The sequence below is a fragment of the Taudactylus pleione genome, unplaced genomic scaffold (genome assembly GCF_031769625.1).
Source record: "Taudactylus pleione unplaced genomic scaffold, aTauple2 ptg000209l, whole genome shotgun sequence".
Lineage (NCBI taxonomy): Eukaryota > Metazoa > Chordata > Amphibia > Anura > Myobatrachidae > Taudactylus > Taudactylus pleione.
The window spans coordinates 1,490,865-1,508,727 of NW_028284611.1; the positions used below are offsets into that span (position 1 = coordinate 1,490,865).

At 44.4% G+C, this 17,863-nt stretch overlaps 1 protein-coding gene across 2 annotated transcripts in view; it reads left to right on the forward strand.

The window, feature by feature from the left end:
• Positions 1 to 17,863, forward strand: part of LOC148517805 (serine protease 33-like) — a 30,778-nt gene that overhangs the window by 2,965 nt on the left and 9,950 nt on the right. Inside the window, exon 1 of one of the 2 annotated variants that reach the window (XM_088478165.1) lies at positions 11,250 to 11,680. The exons of the other annotated variant lie outside the window; for it this stretch is intronic. Coding sequence (XP_088334291.1) covers positions 11,602 to 11,680 — 79 coding nt within the window. The 5' untranslated portion in view covers positions 11,250 to 11,601. Of the gene's footprint in view, positions 1 to 11,249; positions 11,681 to 17,863 lie in introns of those variants that run through there. 2 annotated transcript variants of the gene reach the window in all.

A 17,863-nucleotide genomic window follows, 5' to 3' on the forward strand; every position in this document is an offset into this window, starting at 1 on the left:
TCTCCTGGCAGCATTGCAGACCTGATGGAATGATGTTGTTGGTCAATGGAGACCTGGAGCAGCCGTCCAGAGAATGGCCTGCTGTGAGCTAACCATCAGGGTGGGAGAGGGGAAAACCAAACAGAGACAGGAGGGGGGGCATTTTCTTCATTTTACTGGTGTGGGCCCTCACAGGTTAGTTGCCCTGGGGCCACCTCAAACTTTAAACTGGCCTTAAACCACAGCATTTACCCTCCACAATGTCAGGCATAGGAAGAGGCATGCTGAGAGGGTTAGACCATCTATTTTCATCTATTCTGTTTTGCACTAGATAAGTGCTAAAGGCTCCTGACTGACAGTAGTGACTGAGGGGTCTCGCACCAAAGGGGGCGTGCTGTCGATGGTGACTGACAGCACGCCCCCTTTGGTGGGCGTGCCGGGGGCGTGGCTGCCAGACAGAGGCGTTCCCATGGGAACGCCTACCGTCTGAGGGCCTGATTCAGAGCCGGACGCTATTTGCGCTCGCTCGTTCAGAAAAAGGGGCTGGAAATTCAAATTAACCGTTCGCTCTTTGCAGTCTGTTGATGCCTCTATGTCTGAACGAGCGAACTAAACTTTGCTGTCGTAATTTTGGCAAAAACGCCCCCTGGCCGCTCGCATCATACGTCATGTCCGCTATTTATTAGATTAATCAAGTACATCGAACGGCGTCTGAACTGCTCGCTATTCTTGTGGTTGTTTTTTTCTACCGCAATCTTGCGAGCAGTTCTGACTATAAAATAACCAAGTGACGTGGTCAATGACGCTGCTGTATTAATTATGCACACCCTTAAAACGCCCGTTTTGACATTTAGGCACGCCTGCGTTCTGATCTCCACTCCCCGTTTTCAAGCACCGTCCCCTGTTACCACCCACAAACGCCTCCTCCTGTCACTCAAAATAGCAGGCACTCGCTATTTAGTGAGCACACGATTTTCGGCCGCACTGACTGGTTCGCGCATGCGTATTACAATCCGTACGCATGCGCAGATGTGCGAAAATCGCTCGGAACGAACGAGCGGCCGCTTGCGAGCGGCTCTGAATGAAGCCCTGAGTCCGGCCCCACTGACATCAATAATGATGTCAGTGGGAGTGACTTTGGCTCTGATAGAGCCAAAATCACTCCTGGGCTTGCGGAAGCGAGACCCTACCGCAGGGGCTCGTCGCATGCCCGATGGTCTTTGACCATCGCGACCATCATTATGGACGCTCGCATAGCTGTGGGTGGTAACCCACAGCTATGCGAGCGTCCAAAAGGCCGCTCCACATTTAAATAGGACGGCCTTGATTCAGAGCGAGCGCTCTGGTCAGAGCGTTCAGCTCTGAATCAGGCCCTCAGCTCCCATCTCCACCTGCTTCTAAAATATCAAATGTCTTTCTGTGGGGTAACTAGGCGCTCCCATTTCCTGTAAGTTATCCTACTGGTGTTGCTGGGCCACCATACAGAGGCTGTGACCGCCAACTGCGCACTAGTTGCAGGAGATTAGTCGTTGCCACCTAGGACAGCACATTTCTGGGTGTTGGTATAGCTGCTGTAGCTCCTCTTTGTTAGATGCTGAGGCCAGTTCCTCCTTGGCATACATAAGCTCAGGAGTGCAGGGTATCCGGCAGACTCAGAATTCTGGGTTCAACATGGCTCAGAATGTTAGTTCTTCAGGACACAGGATTATAGCAGATAATAGGTGCTGTGCAGGCACATACAGGAGGAGTGTTATTTGTTGCTCTCATATCACTATGAGATAGTGATATCACACCGAGTAGGAGTACAGGATAGTGGAACTGAATACAGCAATGTGTGATCTCTATATACAGCCATGCATTGAAATACTGTAAGTCCAATGAGCACTGGGCCTAGAGGATGATGTGGGCAGGGAGCTAAGCTGGGAGAGGCCGCGGTAGACTGCACTCAGCCAACCAATCAGAGCTACATTTGACTGAACCAATGGGTATGGATTTTCTGCTCTGGTGCAGATTGCTCTACCCTAGTTTGACTCGAGGACAAACCTCTCAACACAGATGTTATATACAGTATTAACGGTCAGCATTGGGTAATTGCTCTGGGCATAGATAATAATGGTCTAAAACCTGAAATTGGGATTTAAAGAATTTACAGCAATCTGAATTTCCCAAACAACTGCATGGGACAGTGGGCCTGATTCAGAGCCACTCGCTAGATGCGATCGCTCGCACGATGTGTATGCAAATTGCAGGCAGTGATACCGCACAGCAATGCATTAGCACGAGCAGTATTTCTTAGAGCGTGCATGCAGACACCCACCAGCCTGTTTTAAGACACCCACTTGTGCACGTCATGTCCAGGAAGTGTATGCAACCATCGGTACATCGGATGCTATTGCAGCGCTTGAGGTTGACTATACCCTGCCGTAAGCACTGCAAGAACTTCAGTGTAACAACCAGCCCGGTGACGTGTACTATGACGCTGTCTTATAATTATACACACCTCTAACACGCCTGTGAGATGCTCAGGCACGCCTGCGTTTGCACCTCCACTCCCCCATTTTTAATGGCCAGCCCCTGTTACCACCTACAAACGGGCTCTCCTGTCCCTCACTCTGCTGGGCTGTCTATGAGCAGCGAGCGAATGCATTGTGAACTTTCGCTAAGGTATGCGCACACTGCATACACACTGCATACAACCGGCAGCAGCGAGAGTATGCGTCTTAGCGAGCGGGTCTGAATGAGCTCCAGTGCCCACTACTAGCTATAACACATACACAGAGGACTGACGTAAAAAGAATGTGGTTGTCGATGTGATGCCTTCCCCCCACTTGGACAATCCTTTGCCACAATATAACACAAACATGCTGTAGGTACCTTCCTGCCTCAGAAATGTTAGTATCCTAATATACCCTGTACTGCATACATTTACAATAATATACACGCGACGCACCAGGGTAGATAATAATAAATTTTATTATATCCTGTCGGGGATGATGCATCCAGCTACACCTCCTAAATACAGGAGCATGGGTACATTGGGTACAGGATCTGAGCCCCCTGGCAGCGGTGCATACTCCTAGCACCAGAGCATTGCCGTACCTTTGCCCCTGTTACTTGTGTTACCTAGCCTGCAGTTTTATAGTAAAGCTATGTACAGTACTTATGATAAGCTATTGTGCATTGTACTTATGCTCTGTTATTTTGCAATGTTTTATATTAAGCCACTTGCATGGCGCTGCCGACAATTTGTGGTACCAAATAATTGGATGGTAACAATAGTAATACTACATTATATTTTTTCTAAATAACAATCTTTCCATGTGATACTTTGTATTTTATAGCAGGAAGAAAAGAGTAACAGACAGGTGCTTGGGAAGTATTAGGCAGGCGAAGGTTTATAGTGGATTTCTGCTCTTTGTAATGAAGTATATGAAGTATAGATACATTATCACTGGCTGTGCTGGGTGAGGTTACAGATCTATGCCAGACGGAAATGTATCATATAGTAAATACCCTGGTTATAAACCAATGGCTCTAGGCCTGTTTCAGCTTGGGTTGCTATTGCGATCGCAGGTGCTATTACGCACGCAGTACAACTGCGATAATATGCTAATCCATTGTGTTCGCTATTCCGCCGCAGCACTACATAAGGACGCCCACTTTACTTACCAACTTACCGGTAATGTTTAGCAAGACCTCAAAACCATCGGTAACATCGACTACCATCGCAGCCTCAGCTCTGACCTTACTCGGGAATTGCTAACAGCCACGCACATTATGAGATCCCACACTGCATAGGCCATTGCAGTGGATAATTTAAGCATGCCCCTGAAACGGCACACGCTTGCGTTTCCCCGACCTCCCCCATCACCGCCCACAAACGGCACTTCCTGTCAATCACTCTGCGATGGGTCTGCATAGCCTCTGCGATCACAGTCCCGATCACAGTGGCTGGATCACACATGCGCAGAACACAATAGTCAGCCGATTGCGTGCGTATGACCATCTGCGATCAAAGCTGAGTCAGGCCCTCAGTACACAAGGGAGAGAGCCTAGAGATGGTACCTCTGAACTGATCAGGAGCCTCTGGATATTCTGGGCCTTCTATGAGTAACATGAGTCACAGTAAATTATATAGGGTTCTGGAATGAATGTGGGATTTCTGTTGTCACCTATAGCTGTCACCTATAGCTCTCCTTTGTCAATAAACTATCATTTTTTAAAAGACTACTTTGACTGTAAAGGGCAGTATAGTGATTTTGCCGCTATCCGTATTGTTTTGGTCAAATAAAGTACAGTAAGTTTCCTTTCCACCTGATACATACATTTTTTTTGCGGGGGTGTGGCCACGCCTCCCAGATTTGGCCATGACGCCCAGTACCCGGGCCCTTGTCAGCTCTAGTATGCAGCCCTTTACAGAGAATATTTTTATATATAATAGGGTAATCAGCTCTCAACCTTGTGAGTCAACATGTACTGTACTAGCTGATTGTGGTAATGTAAGTACTTAGGGCCTGATTCAGAGCCGCTCGTAAGCGGCCGCTCGTTCGTTCCGAGCGATGTTAGCCCAACTGCGCATGCGTACGGATCGTTATACGCATGCGCTAACCAGTCAGTGCGACCGAAATTCATGTGCTCGCAAAATAGCGAATGCCTGATAATTTGAGTGACAGGAGGAGGCGTATGTGGGTGGTAACAGGGGAAGGTGCTTGAAAATGGGGAGTGGAAATCAGAACGCAGGCGTGCTTAAAGGTCAAAACGGGCGTTTTATGGGTGTGCATATTTAAAACAGCAGCGTCATCGACCACGTCACTGGGTTATTTTATAGCCAGAACTGCTCGCAAAATTGTGGTAGCAAACACCAACCCCAAGAATAGCGAGCAGTTCATACCCTTGTCGATGTACTCGATTAATCTAATAAATAGCGGACATGACGTAGGATGCGAGTGGCCAGGGGGCGTATTTTTCAAAAAAACGAACGCAAGTTTTGTTCGCTCGTTCAGACATAGAGGCGTGAACAGACCGCAAACAGCGAACGGTTCATTTGAAAAGCCACCCCTTGTTTTAGAACGAACGACCGCAAATAGCGAGTGGCTCTGAATGAGGGCCTTAATTCGTTACACAGTGAGATACAATGGATCAATAAGGTTAAAATGCTTTACTTGAATGATAATTGGGCAATATTTCAGCACAATATAATACAATCTAAAACACAATCAATTATTGTGTCAGAGTGAACTGGATACAAACAACATTTAATTATGCATTTCTCAAAATTGATCTTGTAATGAAACTACTAACTGGTGCTTCAATTAACTATAGTCAATACAAAGTCCGTAATCCGCACTGATAAATGATACACTGAGACCCTGAATGGGAATAAGAGTTAATGGTGCTGGCGTGAGTAAAGGAGATAAGGGGCGTCCCGCTTATTCTCTTAGGGCCTGATTCAGAGCCGGACGCTCTGAACGAGCGCCCGCTCTGAATCAGGCCGTTTTTTTTTTTTTTGTTGCTGCCTCTTGGCCGCTCGCATAGCTGTGGGTTACCACCCACAGTTTATGCGAGCGGCCATGATGAAGGTCGCGATGGTCAAGACCATCGCGTCATCGGGCTTGCGACGAGACCCTTGAGGTAGGGTCTCGTTGCCGCAAGCCCAAGAGTGCTTTTGGCTCTATCAGAGCCGGAAGCACTCCCACTGACATCACTTGTGATGTCAGTGGGGCCGGCCCCAGACGGTAGGCGTTCCCATGGGAACGCCTCCGTCTGGGCAGCCACGCCCCCGGCCCACCCACCAAAAGGGGCATGCTGTCACTCAACATCGACAGCACGCCCCCTTTGGTACAAGACCCGGAGCGACGGCTTGGCCGTCGCTATCCGGGTCTCGAGCATGCGCACGACGAAGCCGGCTCCGTCGTGCGCATGCGCACTGGGCCACTATCAACCCGCTTGCGAGCGCATAGCGCTCGCGAGCGGGTCTGATTCAGGCCCTTAGGTCAATGTTTTGGTGCTGGGTCAAATGGTGGTAAGGACCCGCTGACTGGTATATGCTGAGTCTTCTGCCCGGGATGGAGAAGAACCACTCAGCTGGTAGGTACAGGGGCTCCGGACCGGGGTTGTGTAGGCTGGAGTGAGTGATACGTCTAATGAAAGACCTTTAGCACCAGTTAGTAGTTTCATTACAAGATCAATTTTGAGAAATGCATAATTAAATTTTATTTGTATCCAGTTCACTCTGACACAATAATTGATTGTGTTTTAGATTGTATTATATTGTGCTGAAATATTGCCCAATTATCATTCAAGTAAAGCATTTTAACCTTATTGATCCATTGTATCTCACTGTGTAACGACTTAAGTACTTACATTACCACAATCAGCTAGTACAGTACATGTTGACTCACAAGGTTGAGCGCTGATTACCCTATTATATATAATATCTAACCATAGGCTAAACACTCCCTTTTTTTCAGCAGCTCAACCGTAAACGATATACTAATAGCCCAGTGCGCAGCGTTTATTTGGTTTCTTGAGAGAATATATTTATACAGTCTCTAATCCCTGTCATAGAGACACAAGGGTTCTTTTTTTTTGTCAGAATCCAATTAAACCATCATTATGTTTATGGAGTGTGGGAGGAAACCGGAGCACTCGGGGAGAACATGAAAACTACACACACACTTTGTCCATTAACGGAACTAACTCATGGCATCAGTGATGCAGTAATGCTGACCATTACACCAACCGTGTTGCCTCTTGCCTAGCAATAGTTATAGGAAATCTGAAAGAACTGTAGACTTTAAATTGAAACGAAGGACATTTGTACACCCCCCCTCCCCCTGCAATAATAGTACATAATGTATGTCTGTGTCAAAGGCTTGTTGTGGGGCATTAATATATGGCAACAACTTCATAGAGTCAGTTATATATTATATAATACAACAGAGGAAGTATATGGTGATATGTCACTATATTACTTTAAGTACACACCATCAAATTCATTTCTTATGGTGCATACACACGGTCAGATTTTTCCTTCAGATCTGAACGATAACGATTTAAAAATCATTCAGTCGTTCATATCTGAAGGAAAATCTGACATATCTGACATGCCTGAACGATGGACGATGAACGATGCGCGTTCCCGATGGTCAGATAACGATATCTGACATCTGATGTGTTTGCATTCAGACTTGGACGATTCCATTCATTTTAATGCAGTCAAAAATCGTTCAATCGTTCAAAACTTTGGTCAAATCGTTCAAATCGTTCAATTGTTCATCTGACAAATCTGGCCGTGTGTATGCTCCATTAAGCTGCATACACACACAACGATTTTGTTACGAACGATTTTATGAACTATTTTTATGAACGATTTTCTGTCAGATTATCTGTCAGATTTTTTAAAGTGTAATGAACGATTTTTATGAACTACAAACGATTTTTGCATATTCCCTTAATGAAAATCGTTCAGTTGAGAAGTCTGACTAAACTACAAACTACAAACGTGAACGTGCATGAACGATAATCGTTCATCATTTGACTCAGAAAGTGAACGATTTTTTTAACGATTATCGGTCAAAAAATCATTGTGTGTGTATGCAGCTTTATTAATAGGGTATTACTTTAGCTTGGTTTTACAGTAATTCCTACTCCTCTGGGTTCATGTTAATTAGGTGAATTCAGGTATAATTTATCCTCATTTGGTACAGTAAACCCTTACTAAGCAATATGTACTGTGTCTAGTGTGGTGTAGTCACCTCTGAAACTTGTGTCTTAAGCTGCATACACACGTAAAGATATTCTGTCCAACCATCCAACTAGTTGATTGGTTGGGAATGAAAATCTGGTAACATATGGGAGTTAAGCTGCATACACACACACAACGATTTTTTGAACGATTATCGTTAAACGATATCGTTTAACGATAATCGGTTGAAAAAATCGTTCACTTTCTGAGGCAAACGATGAACGATTATCGTTCATGTGCATTCACGTTTGTAGTTTGTAGTTCAGTCAGACTTGTCAACTCAACGATTTTCATGAAGGGAATATGCAAAAATCGTTTGAAGTTCTAAAAAATCGTTCATTACACTTTAAAAAATCTGCCATATGGAGCGTACACACGGTCAGATTTGTCAGACTTGTCAGATTTGTCAGATGAACGACTGAACGATTAAACGATTTGAAAGATTTGAACGATTTTACCAAAGTTTTGAACGATTTGAACGATTGAACGATTTTTGACTGCATTAAAATGAATGGAATCGTCCAAGTCTGACTGCAAACCCATCAGATGTCAGATATCGTTATCTGACAAACGGGAACGCGCATCGTTGATCGTCCGTCGTTCAGGCATGTCAGATATGAACGATTTTCCTTCAGATATGAACGACTGAACGATTTTTAAATCGTTATCGTTCATATCTGAAGGAAAAATCTGATCGTGTGTATGCACCATTAATCTGACAGATAATCGTTCATAAAATCGTTGTGTGTGTATGCAGCTTAACTGATGATCAGCAATTTGCTCCTAAATGCCAGAAAACAGATGAAAATGGCGTCATACAAATGTATTAAATGTTTGATCTAAACAATTTGTTCAAACAACAGTTTTTGTCCATTTTCCGGCGTTTGGGAGCAAATTGCTGATTGTCATTTGCTTTCCTACCTTACCAGATTTTCATTCCAACCAATCAACTAGTTGGATGGTTGGACAGAAAATCTTTACGTGTGTACCCAGCCTTAAGGTGTCCATATACAGTGTGATAGACACCTTGCGCTGTGACTTGTGATCCGACGGACGACATATCGGGCAGTCCCCACACATGAAGCGAATCACTGCCCGACCAGTAAGCTTAGGTTACAGCTGTTTATGGCTGCTCTTCTTGTGCCATCTATAGAACTAGTTAGTGGTACGGTCCCCCATTGCCCCTTCCAGGCTTTGCTGAGTCCCCACTAGGTTGAAGCTTGGTGCGTGCGCAGACGGCCGTCACACATACAATAGTCAACGACCTGTGGCTGCTGGCTACTCAGCAGAGGACGACACGGTCGAGGAAGCCAGGGTTGAAACCGCACCATATGGATAAGTTATGATAAATATCAGAAGCATTTTCAGAAGTATCACAGTGATAATAAATGAAAAGTGCGGCTGGCATTTATTAAATGGAGGCCAAAGAGCTGGGCACACCTCAGTGACTGTCGGGTATATATATTTGCGCTTATCATGGCAATACAGGTTTCATTGGCTTTGGAGCCCCAGCAGAAAGTCTCCACCCCAGCGAGGGATTTCTGTATTTCACTGCCTATCGTTGCACAATGAGCATGTGCGGGGGGGTAGGGGGGGTGTGCGGGGGGGACTGGGGGTGCCCAGTAATCTGCCCCAGTGGGGACCAAGTGAAGCATTTTCCAACATCCCACACTCTCCATTGGGTACTGATAACGCCATCTGAATATTGTTAAATTGCGCAGACAACACTATGGGGATGGGGTAAACTGTGTAAATAAGGGGTTGCAAGCAAAATCAGTGATTTCTGGGCCTGATTTAGACCCGCTCGCGAGCGCTGATTGGGCAAGTGCGCATGTGCACGACGGAGGCTGCTCTGTCATGCGCATGCGCGAGACCCAAATAACGCAGGCCAAGCCGCCGTTATGGGTCTCGCACCAAGGGGGGCGTGCTGTCGATGGTGAGTGACAGCACGCCCCCTTTGGCGGGAGTGCCTGGGGCGTTGCTGCCCAGACGGAGGCGCTCCCATGGGAAAGCCTACCGTCTGCGTCCGGCCCCACTGACATCACTAGTGATGTCAGTGGGAGTGATTTTGGCTCTGATAGAGCCAAAAGCACTCTAGGGCTTACGGCAATGAGACCCTACCGCAAGGGTCTCGTCGCAAGCCCGATGGTCGCAATGGTCTTGACCATCGCGACCATCATCATGGACGCTCGCATAAGCTGTGGGTGGTAACCCACAGCTATGCGAGCGTCCAAGAGGCCGTTACCAAAAAAAAAAAAAAACGCCCTGATTCAGAGCGGGCGCTCGTTCAGAGCGACTGGCTCTGAATCAGGCCCACTGTGCAGTATCCATGATCCTAATTAGGAGGAAGCAGTGAATAACCCATGCTCTGCAAATAAATCAGCCAGAGATAGGAATGATCACTCCTTCATAGATAGACCCCTGTTTTGCTAATATTTGAATGTGGCAATAACTCAATTGTATCAACCGCAGGGAGTTACACAAACCCACTTCTATTAGGGAGGATTTCCAAATATCATCTAAATGGAAGGAATAATATTGTGCAACAATTAAAGATAACCGCACATAGCAAAGGACATACATTCAGTATTATAATATGAGGCATAGAGGGAACTTTATTTAAAAATAAATAAATATGTATTTCGATAGTTTCTCATATCAGTGCATAGTGATGAAATGTCTCAGAGTTACTCCACATTTAGGGGCCTATTTATTAAGCAGAATATGTATGGAAACTGCCCCCTTACAGATCCTGCCCCTGCTTATCGACAAACATTTCATGTTTTCATACACTTTGGACCTCATTCAGAGTCTCTCGCTAGCGATGTGCGCTCGCAAGCGGGCCGATGGTTTGCGTACACGAATGCGCACATTTCGTTCTGCACATGCGCAAAATACTCAGCTCAGTGAAATGAGTGACAGGAGAGACCGTTTCTGGGTGGTAACAGGGGCAGGACACTAATAACGGGGGAGTAAAGGTGCGAACGCAGGCATGCCTGGGTGTTTCAACGCCGTTTTAGAGGCGTGCATATTTAACTCGCAGCATCATAGTATACGTCACATGCCTGTTTTTTACACTGAAGTCCTCGCAGTGCTTGCAGTAGGGTAAGGCAACCACAAGCACTGCGATCGCTTCCAATTGTCCTCGATGTACCAATGTTTTAATACACTTCCTGGAGATGAAGTGTGCTGGTGGGCGGCTCTGCCTGTGCAATTGGGCGTACGCTGGCCACTCGCTAAGACATGGTGGACGTGCTTATGCCTTGGCGAGCGACTGCTTCCCGTGGCGTCAATTTGAGCAATTTTCATACGCTGGGGGCGAGCGATCGCATCTAGCGAGAGACTCTGAATGAGGTCCAGTGTTTCATGTAGGAATCTCATCAAGCCGAGGGAACCACCAGTGATCATGCAGATTTCTCCTGATTGCATTGGCTGGATCCCTGCCTCCCAAACACGCCCCACCCAAATCACCATCTCTGTACATTATAAATCTCCCCCACCTGCAGTGCAGCATGGTGTTTCCCCAGGTGCAGAGTTACTGCTGTGTTAGTTTGCTGTGCTCCCTGCCCCTATATGTGTAGTTTAAAATAATCTATAAGTAGAAAGCTATAGCCAGGAAATACTGAGCACTGATGTCATATAGGGAAACCGTCTCTCATTATATGTTTCTATGTAATTCATAATCACAACAGGCTCCTGACTGTAACACAGGTTTGTCCATGTTTGTCGGTGTGATTGTAGAGTGATCACTTCAACACTGCAGTGTGTCAGCGTGTGAGAGCGATCATACATCACGCGTGTGAGAGCGATCATACATCACATGTGTGAGAGACCCCAGAGCCTCCAGTCAGTGGGATTATTCCTTACACCAGGACATGAGAGTAACGTGTGAGGAGACCAGTCATACTATAATGAGGGACATCTGTTATATCATGAGCTTCCTACTGGTGTCTGGTAAGTAGCTTATACTGTACATAGGGGGGAACCCAGCAATGTCTGCTCATTAAATATATATATATATATGTGTGTGTGTATGGAATGATATGGAAGGCCTACATATACTGTATAATTGAGCAAACGGCTTTCGTATAAACATATCATTGTGTGTGTGTATATATATATATATATATATATATATATATCCACATCATCCCTTTAATTGAGGACAAGTAAATTACACAGGATCTGTGGCTGATTAACACCAGTTGAAATGGAGACTTGAAGTCAGCCAGTCACAGAATCTGTGTAATTCATATGAATCCTGAATTAAATGGATGATATGGCAACCCGAATTCTGTGTCACCATCTTCACAATACCACTCTTGCTAAAATGCCAGTTTTGGGAAGAGGTTTAAGCAGGTACACGTACAAATCAAGAACCTACATTTCATGTGGGGTTAGTTCTTATTATTGCACAACCTTTACGTCGCTACTACTATTTTGTGTTATTATATTAATATAATATTTAATACATTTTTCAGAGATTAGTAGATTCAAGTAAACAAGTTAGCAATGCATTAAAAGTGAATGGCTAAAGGGCATATTTACTAAGCAGTGGATTTACAAAATACTGTGTTTTATTTTTCTTTTACAGATTTTGCCTGCCAATTTTAAAATGGCAATAAAACTTAATGCAAAACCATCCTGATTTTGCATTTACCCTTATTGCCCTTTTAAATATGGCACACAAAATATGTAAAAAAAACATTTTAAAAAAAAAACCTAGGGTTTTTTAAATCCACTGCTTAGTAAATACGCCCCTAGGTCTGTGATATAGAGCTGCAGGAGAATTATGTAGCTTAAAGTAAAAGAGAAAAACTTATTGCAAAAATAAGGACAATACTGTACTTCATTATAGATATTTTGTTTAAAGAAGACTGTAAATAGTAATATTATCACTGTTACTACTTACTGAAAATGAATCTGATGAGCATTCCACTATTTTTATGGGATGTTATTTCTTTGTTATACCAAAATACACAATAAGTGAGAACTAGGTCACATGTAATGGGATCCAGTCATCTTTATTATAGGACCACATTATGGTGAATTTTATAATCAGTGAAATAAGGTAAAATAAAGTGGCAGAAAACTGAAAAGTGATGGAGCGAATGGCTTGTGCACTTCTGTTGCGGACATACACTTTGATTATCGGGCCAATAATTGTATAATATATGCCCCGCTTTAGGTTCTATGAGAAATTAGTTCAATAAACACTGGTGAAGAAAAATATTTGCTACTGTTGTTTGTATCCTTACAACAGTGTCTGACCTATTAACATCATGCCTCCTTCACTAATTCTATTAACTGTTATACAATAATAGATAACCTTAAACCTTGTTATAACACCTATTTACACAATGAATTTCCATTATCACAGAGTTGGAAAGAAATGAAGCCTATGTTACAGTGTATCAGAGGGAGCTGGATATAAATGAGGCCTATGTTACAGTGTATCAGAGGGAGCTGGATATAAATGAGGCCTATGTTACAGTGTATCAGAGGGAGCTGGATATAAATGAGGCCTATGTTACAGTGTATCAGAGGGAGCTGGATACAAATGAGGTCTATGTTAGTGTATCAGAGGGAGCTGAATATAAATGAGGCCTATGTTACAGTGTATCAGAGGGAGCTGGATATAAATGAGGCCTATGTTACAGTGTATCAGAGGGAGCTGGATATAAATGAGGCCTATGTTACAGTGTATCAGAGGGAGCTGGATATAAATGAGGCCTATGTTACAGTGTATCAGAGGGAGCTGGATATAAATGAGGCCTATGTTACAGTGTATCAGAGGGAGCTGGATATAAATGAGGCCTATGTTACAGTGTATCAGAGGGAGCTGGATATAAATGAGGCCTATGTTACAGTGTATCAGAGGGAGCTGGATACAAATGAGGTCTATGTTACAGTGTATCAGAGGGAGCTGGATATAAATGAGGCCTATGTTACAGTGTATCAGAGGGAGCTGGATATAAATCAGGTCTATGTTAGTGTATCAGAGGGAGCTGGATATAAATGAGGCCTATGTTACAGTGTATCAGAGGGAGCTGGATATAAATGAGGTCTATGTTAGTGTATCAGAGGGAGCTGGATATAAATGAGGCCTATGTTACAGTGTATCAGAGGGAGCTGGATACAAATGAGGTCTATGTTAGTGTATCAGAGGGAGCTGGATATAAATGAGGTCTATGTTAGTGTATCAGAGGGAGCTGGATATAAATGAGGCCTATGTTACAGTGTATCAGAGGGAGCTGGATATAAATGAGGCCTATGTTAGTGTATCAGAGGGAGCTGGATATAAATGAGGCCTATGTTACAGTGTATCAGAGGGAGCTGGATATAAATGAGGCCTATGTTACAGTGTATCAGAGGGAGCTGGATATAAATGAGGCCTATGTTACAGTGTATCAGAGGGAGCTGGATATAAATGAGGCCTATGTTACAGTGTATCAGAGGGAGCTGGATACAAATGAGGTCTATGTTACAGTGTATCAGAGGGAGCTGGATATAAATGAGGCCTATGTTACAGTGTATCAGAGGGAGCTGGATATAAATGAGGTCTATGTTAGTGTATCAGAGGGAGCTGGATATAAATGAGGCCTATGTTACAGTGTATCAGAGGGAGATGGATATAAATGAGGTCTATGTTAGTGTATCAGAGGGAGCTGGATATAAATGAGGCCTATGTTACAGTGTATCAGAGGGAGATGGATATAAATGAGGCCTATGTTACAGTGTATCAGAGGGAGTTGGATATAAATGAGGCCTATGTTACAGTGTATCAGAGTGAGCTGGATATAAATGAGGCCTATGTTACAGTGTATCAGAGGGAGCTGGATATAAATGAGGCCTATGTTACAGTGTATCAGAGGGAGTTGGATATAAATGAGGCCTATGTTACAGTGTATCAGAGTGAGCTGGATATAAATGAGGCCTATGTTACAGTGTATCAGAGGGAGCTGGATATAAATGATGCCTATGTTACAGTGTATCAGAGGGAGCTGGATATAAATGAGGCCTATGTTAGTGTATCAGAGGGAGCTGGATATAAATGAGGCCTATGTTACAGTGTATCAGAGGGAGATGGATATAAATGAGGCCTATGTTACAGTGTATCAGAGGGAGCTGGATATAAATGAGGCCTATGTTACAGTGTATCAGAGGGAGTTGGATACAAATGAGGCCTATGTTAGTGTATCAGAGGGAGCTGGATACAAATGAGGCCTATGTTACAGTGTATCAGAGGGAGATGGATACAAATGAGGCCTATGTTACAGTGTATCAGAGGGAGCTGGATATAAATGAGGCCTATGTTACAGTGTATCAGAGGGAGATGGATATAAATGAGGCCTATGTTACAGTGTATCAGAGGGAGTTGGATATAAATGAGGCCTATGTTACAGTGTATCAGAGGGAGTTGGATATAAATGAGGCCTATGTTACAGTGTATCAGAGGGAGCTGGATATAAATGAGGCCTATGTTACAGTGTATCAGAGGAAGCTGGATATAAATGAGGCCTATGTTACAGTGTATCAGAGGGAGCTGGATATAAATGAGGCCTATGTTACAGTGTATCAGAGGGAGCTGGATATAAATGAGGCCTATGTTACAGTGTATCAGAGGGAGCTGGATATAAATGAGGCCTATGTTACAGTGTATCAGAGGGAGTTGGATATAAATGAGGCCTATGTTACAGTGTATCATAGGGAGTTGGATATAAATGAGGCCTATGTTACAGTGTATCAGAGGGAGCTGGATATAAATGAGGCCTATGTTACAGTGTATCATAGGGAGCTGGATATAAATGAGGCCTATGTTACAGTGTATCAGAGGGAGCTGGATATAAATGAGGCCTATGTTACAGTGTATCAGAGGGAAGGCACAAATATTGTAACTGGTAACAGTGTTGCATAGATCAGTGTTACTAGCCAATTTCTTACTAGGAGGAGATGTATCAAGCTTTGTGAATTATTTACTAAGCTCTAAAACCTGGCACTAATTTTAAAAGTAAACATGACTAGTAAAAGAATTGCCATTCTAAATTTCGGGTTTAAATATGATCTGAATTGCCTAAATTTAGATCCCACCTCCAAGTAAGTAAACCCTTAGGGGAGAGATAAAGCAACCAATCAGCTTTTTACTGTTTTTTATCTAGCACAGCCTATGAAATGAAAGGGAGAAGCTGATTGGTTGCTTTGAGAAATGTCTCCACTTTCTCTCTCTCTCCAAGGCTTGATAAATCTCCCCCTATGTAAGGGAGACTCAGTGCCTTCTACCTGCTCTCACTTGCATCAGCATTGTCTAGCAGTACAATATTACCCTAGACAGTCACTGTCAGCTCAGTATGGGACAGCATCATGGAAGCTGTGCAGCGCCCGCCGGTTATAGAGCAGAGCTCAGCGACAGTCGCCAGCAGGAAATAGAACGATGATGTCTTCAAGAGACCATCTTCTGACGCAGATTCCTGGCCTCGGCTATGGGAGCTGTGAAGGCCAATCTGTGTAACATCAGGGTTCCTCAGATGGCCGGTGCTCTAGCAGATGATACAAGAGCTGAGTTCGGATGCAGCATTCGGATCTGCGATCTTGTTAGCTGCCGTTTTTTCTCAGACACCTCCTGCTGCATTAGCATATTGTCACATGATCACTGCTGCACCAAGGTACATTACCGCCAATGCTCGCAGTGACTATCCGCAGTGGGAGCATATGGTAGAGGTAACGGGGGAGCAGGGTCAAAAATGCATACATGTTGTGACCATTTTGCACTTGGATTTGCAAAGGCGCGGTTGTTCGTCTCAATACAAATTTAGGCGTCTGTGATATTTGCATATTTTTGCAAAGCTGCTGCAAAAAAAATTCTCAGCTGCGTTGGCATTAGCGCACATCTCTGAATAGGCCCACAGTCACTGGGATCACTCAGGAACAAAGTCATTATTTGGTAACCGATTATAACTTGCGTGTTGCTATATAAAAACAAACCTAACATGAAGCATTGATAATATTATCAGTGTTTGTACTGGGGGTGGTGACAAACCAATGTAATGAGGAAGTGACTTGTATACTATGTACTCTAGACCGACACTGGGATTTTGCATTCTGCAACCTGCTGGGCCCTTACAGTTCTTGGCTTTCTGCGGGAGCAGTGGAACCTTGGCGTGCTTGGTTTTGCATGTAGTAGAGAAATAACATTTAATTTACAGAGTGAGGTTACTGAAGTGAAATAATGGGATGGAGGGGGCACATTTTTAATTTCATTCCTTCAGCTTCCACTGCTCTGGTGAGTTTGATTCTGTCGCCAGCCCCAAGCTGACGGGCATCAGACTGCACCCCATGTTTTTATGTGACGCGTTTTGCACCTTTGCCAGAGAAGATTATTTTCTATGCCCTATTTTACCAATGTAACCAAAGATGCAAACATGTAATATAGACAGTGGGGATATCCCCTCGCTTTCTGTATTTGTTGGAGAAAAAAAGACACAGAGCTAAATAAGTGTTTTAGGAGCCAAATTTAAGATGCTTGATTTCATGGGAATGGTAAAGCGGTTCATATTGTGCCACTGCCTCACACTCCTAGACACGGTTCTCATACCTGCAGGTATCCGCTGAGAGCGGAAAGTGGGATCACACCAACATAAGCAAAGAGGTACTGGTATAATAATACTGTTATGCGCTATGGACTCAGGACCTCATTGAGAGGCGGTCGCAAGAAGCGATCGCTCTCTCTGAAAGAGGGCGTCCGCTTCTAGTTTTTTGGTGCGGTCTCCTGGTTGCCTGGTCGCAAGCTAACTGTTGGTACCGCCCACATCTTAGCTTGCGATCAGGGTGACCATCGGAGCTTGCGACCAGACCCTAAGGTTGGGTCTGGGCACTCGCAAGCCCCAGGGAGCTTCCTGCTCAGTTGGAGCAGGAAGCTCCCCACTGACATCACTGATGATGTCAGTGTGGCCGTCCACAAACCGGTAGGCGTTCTTAAAGGAATGCCTCCATTTTGGAAACCACCCCCTCCCGGCCCACCTACAAAAAGGGGCGAGTTGTCGATCAACATCAACAGCCCCCCCTTTTGTAGCGAGTTCCGGAGCGACAGAGTTTCCGGGGCTTGCGCACGCTCAGTGCGGCCGCTGCACGTGCGCAGGG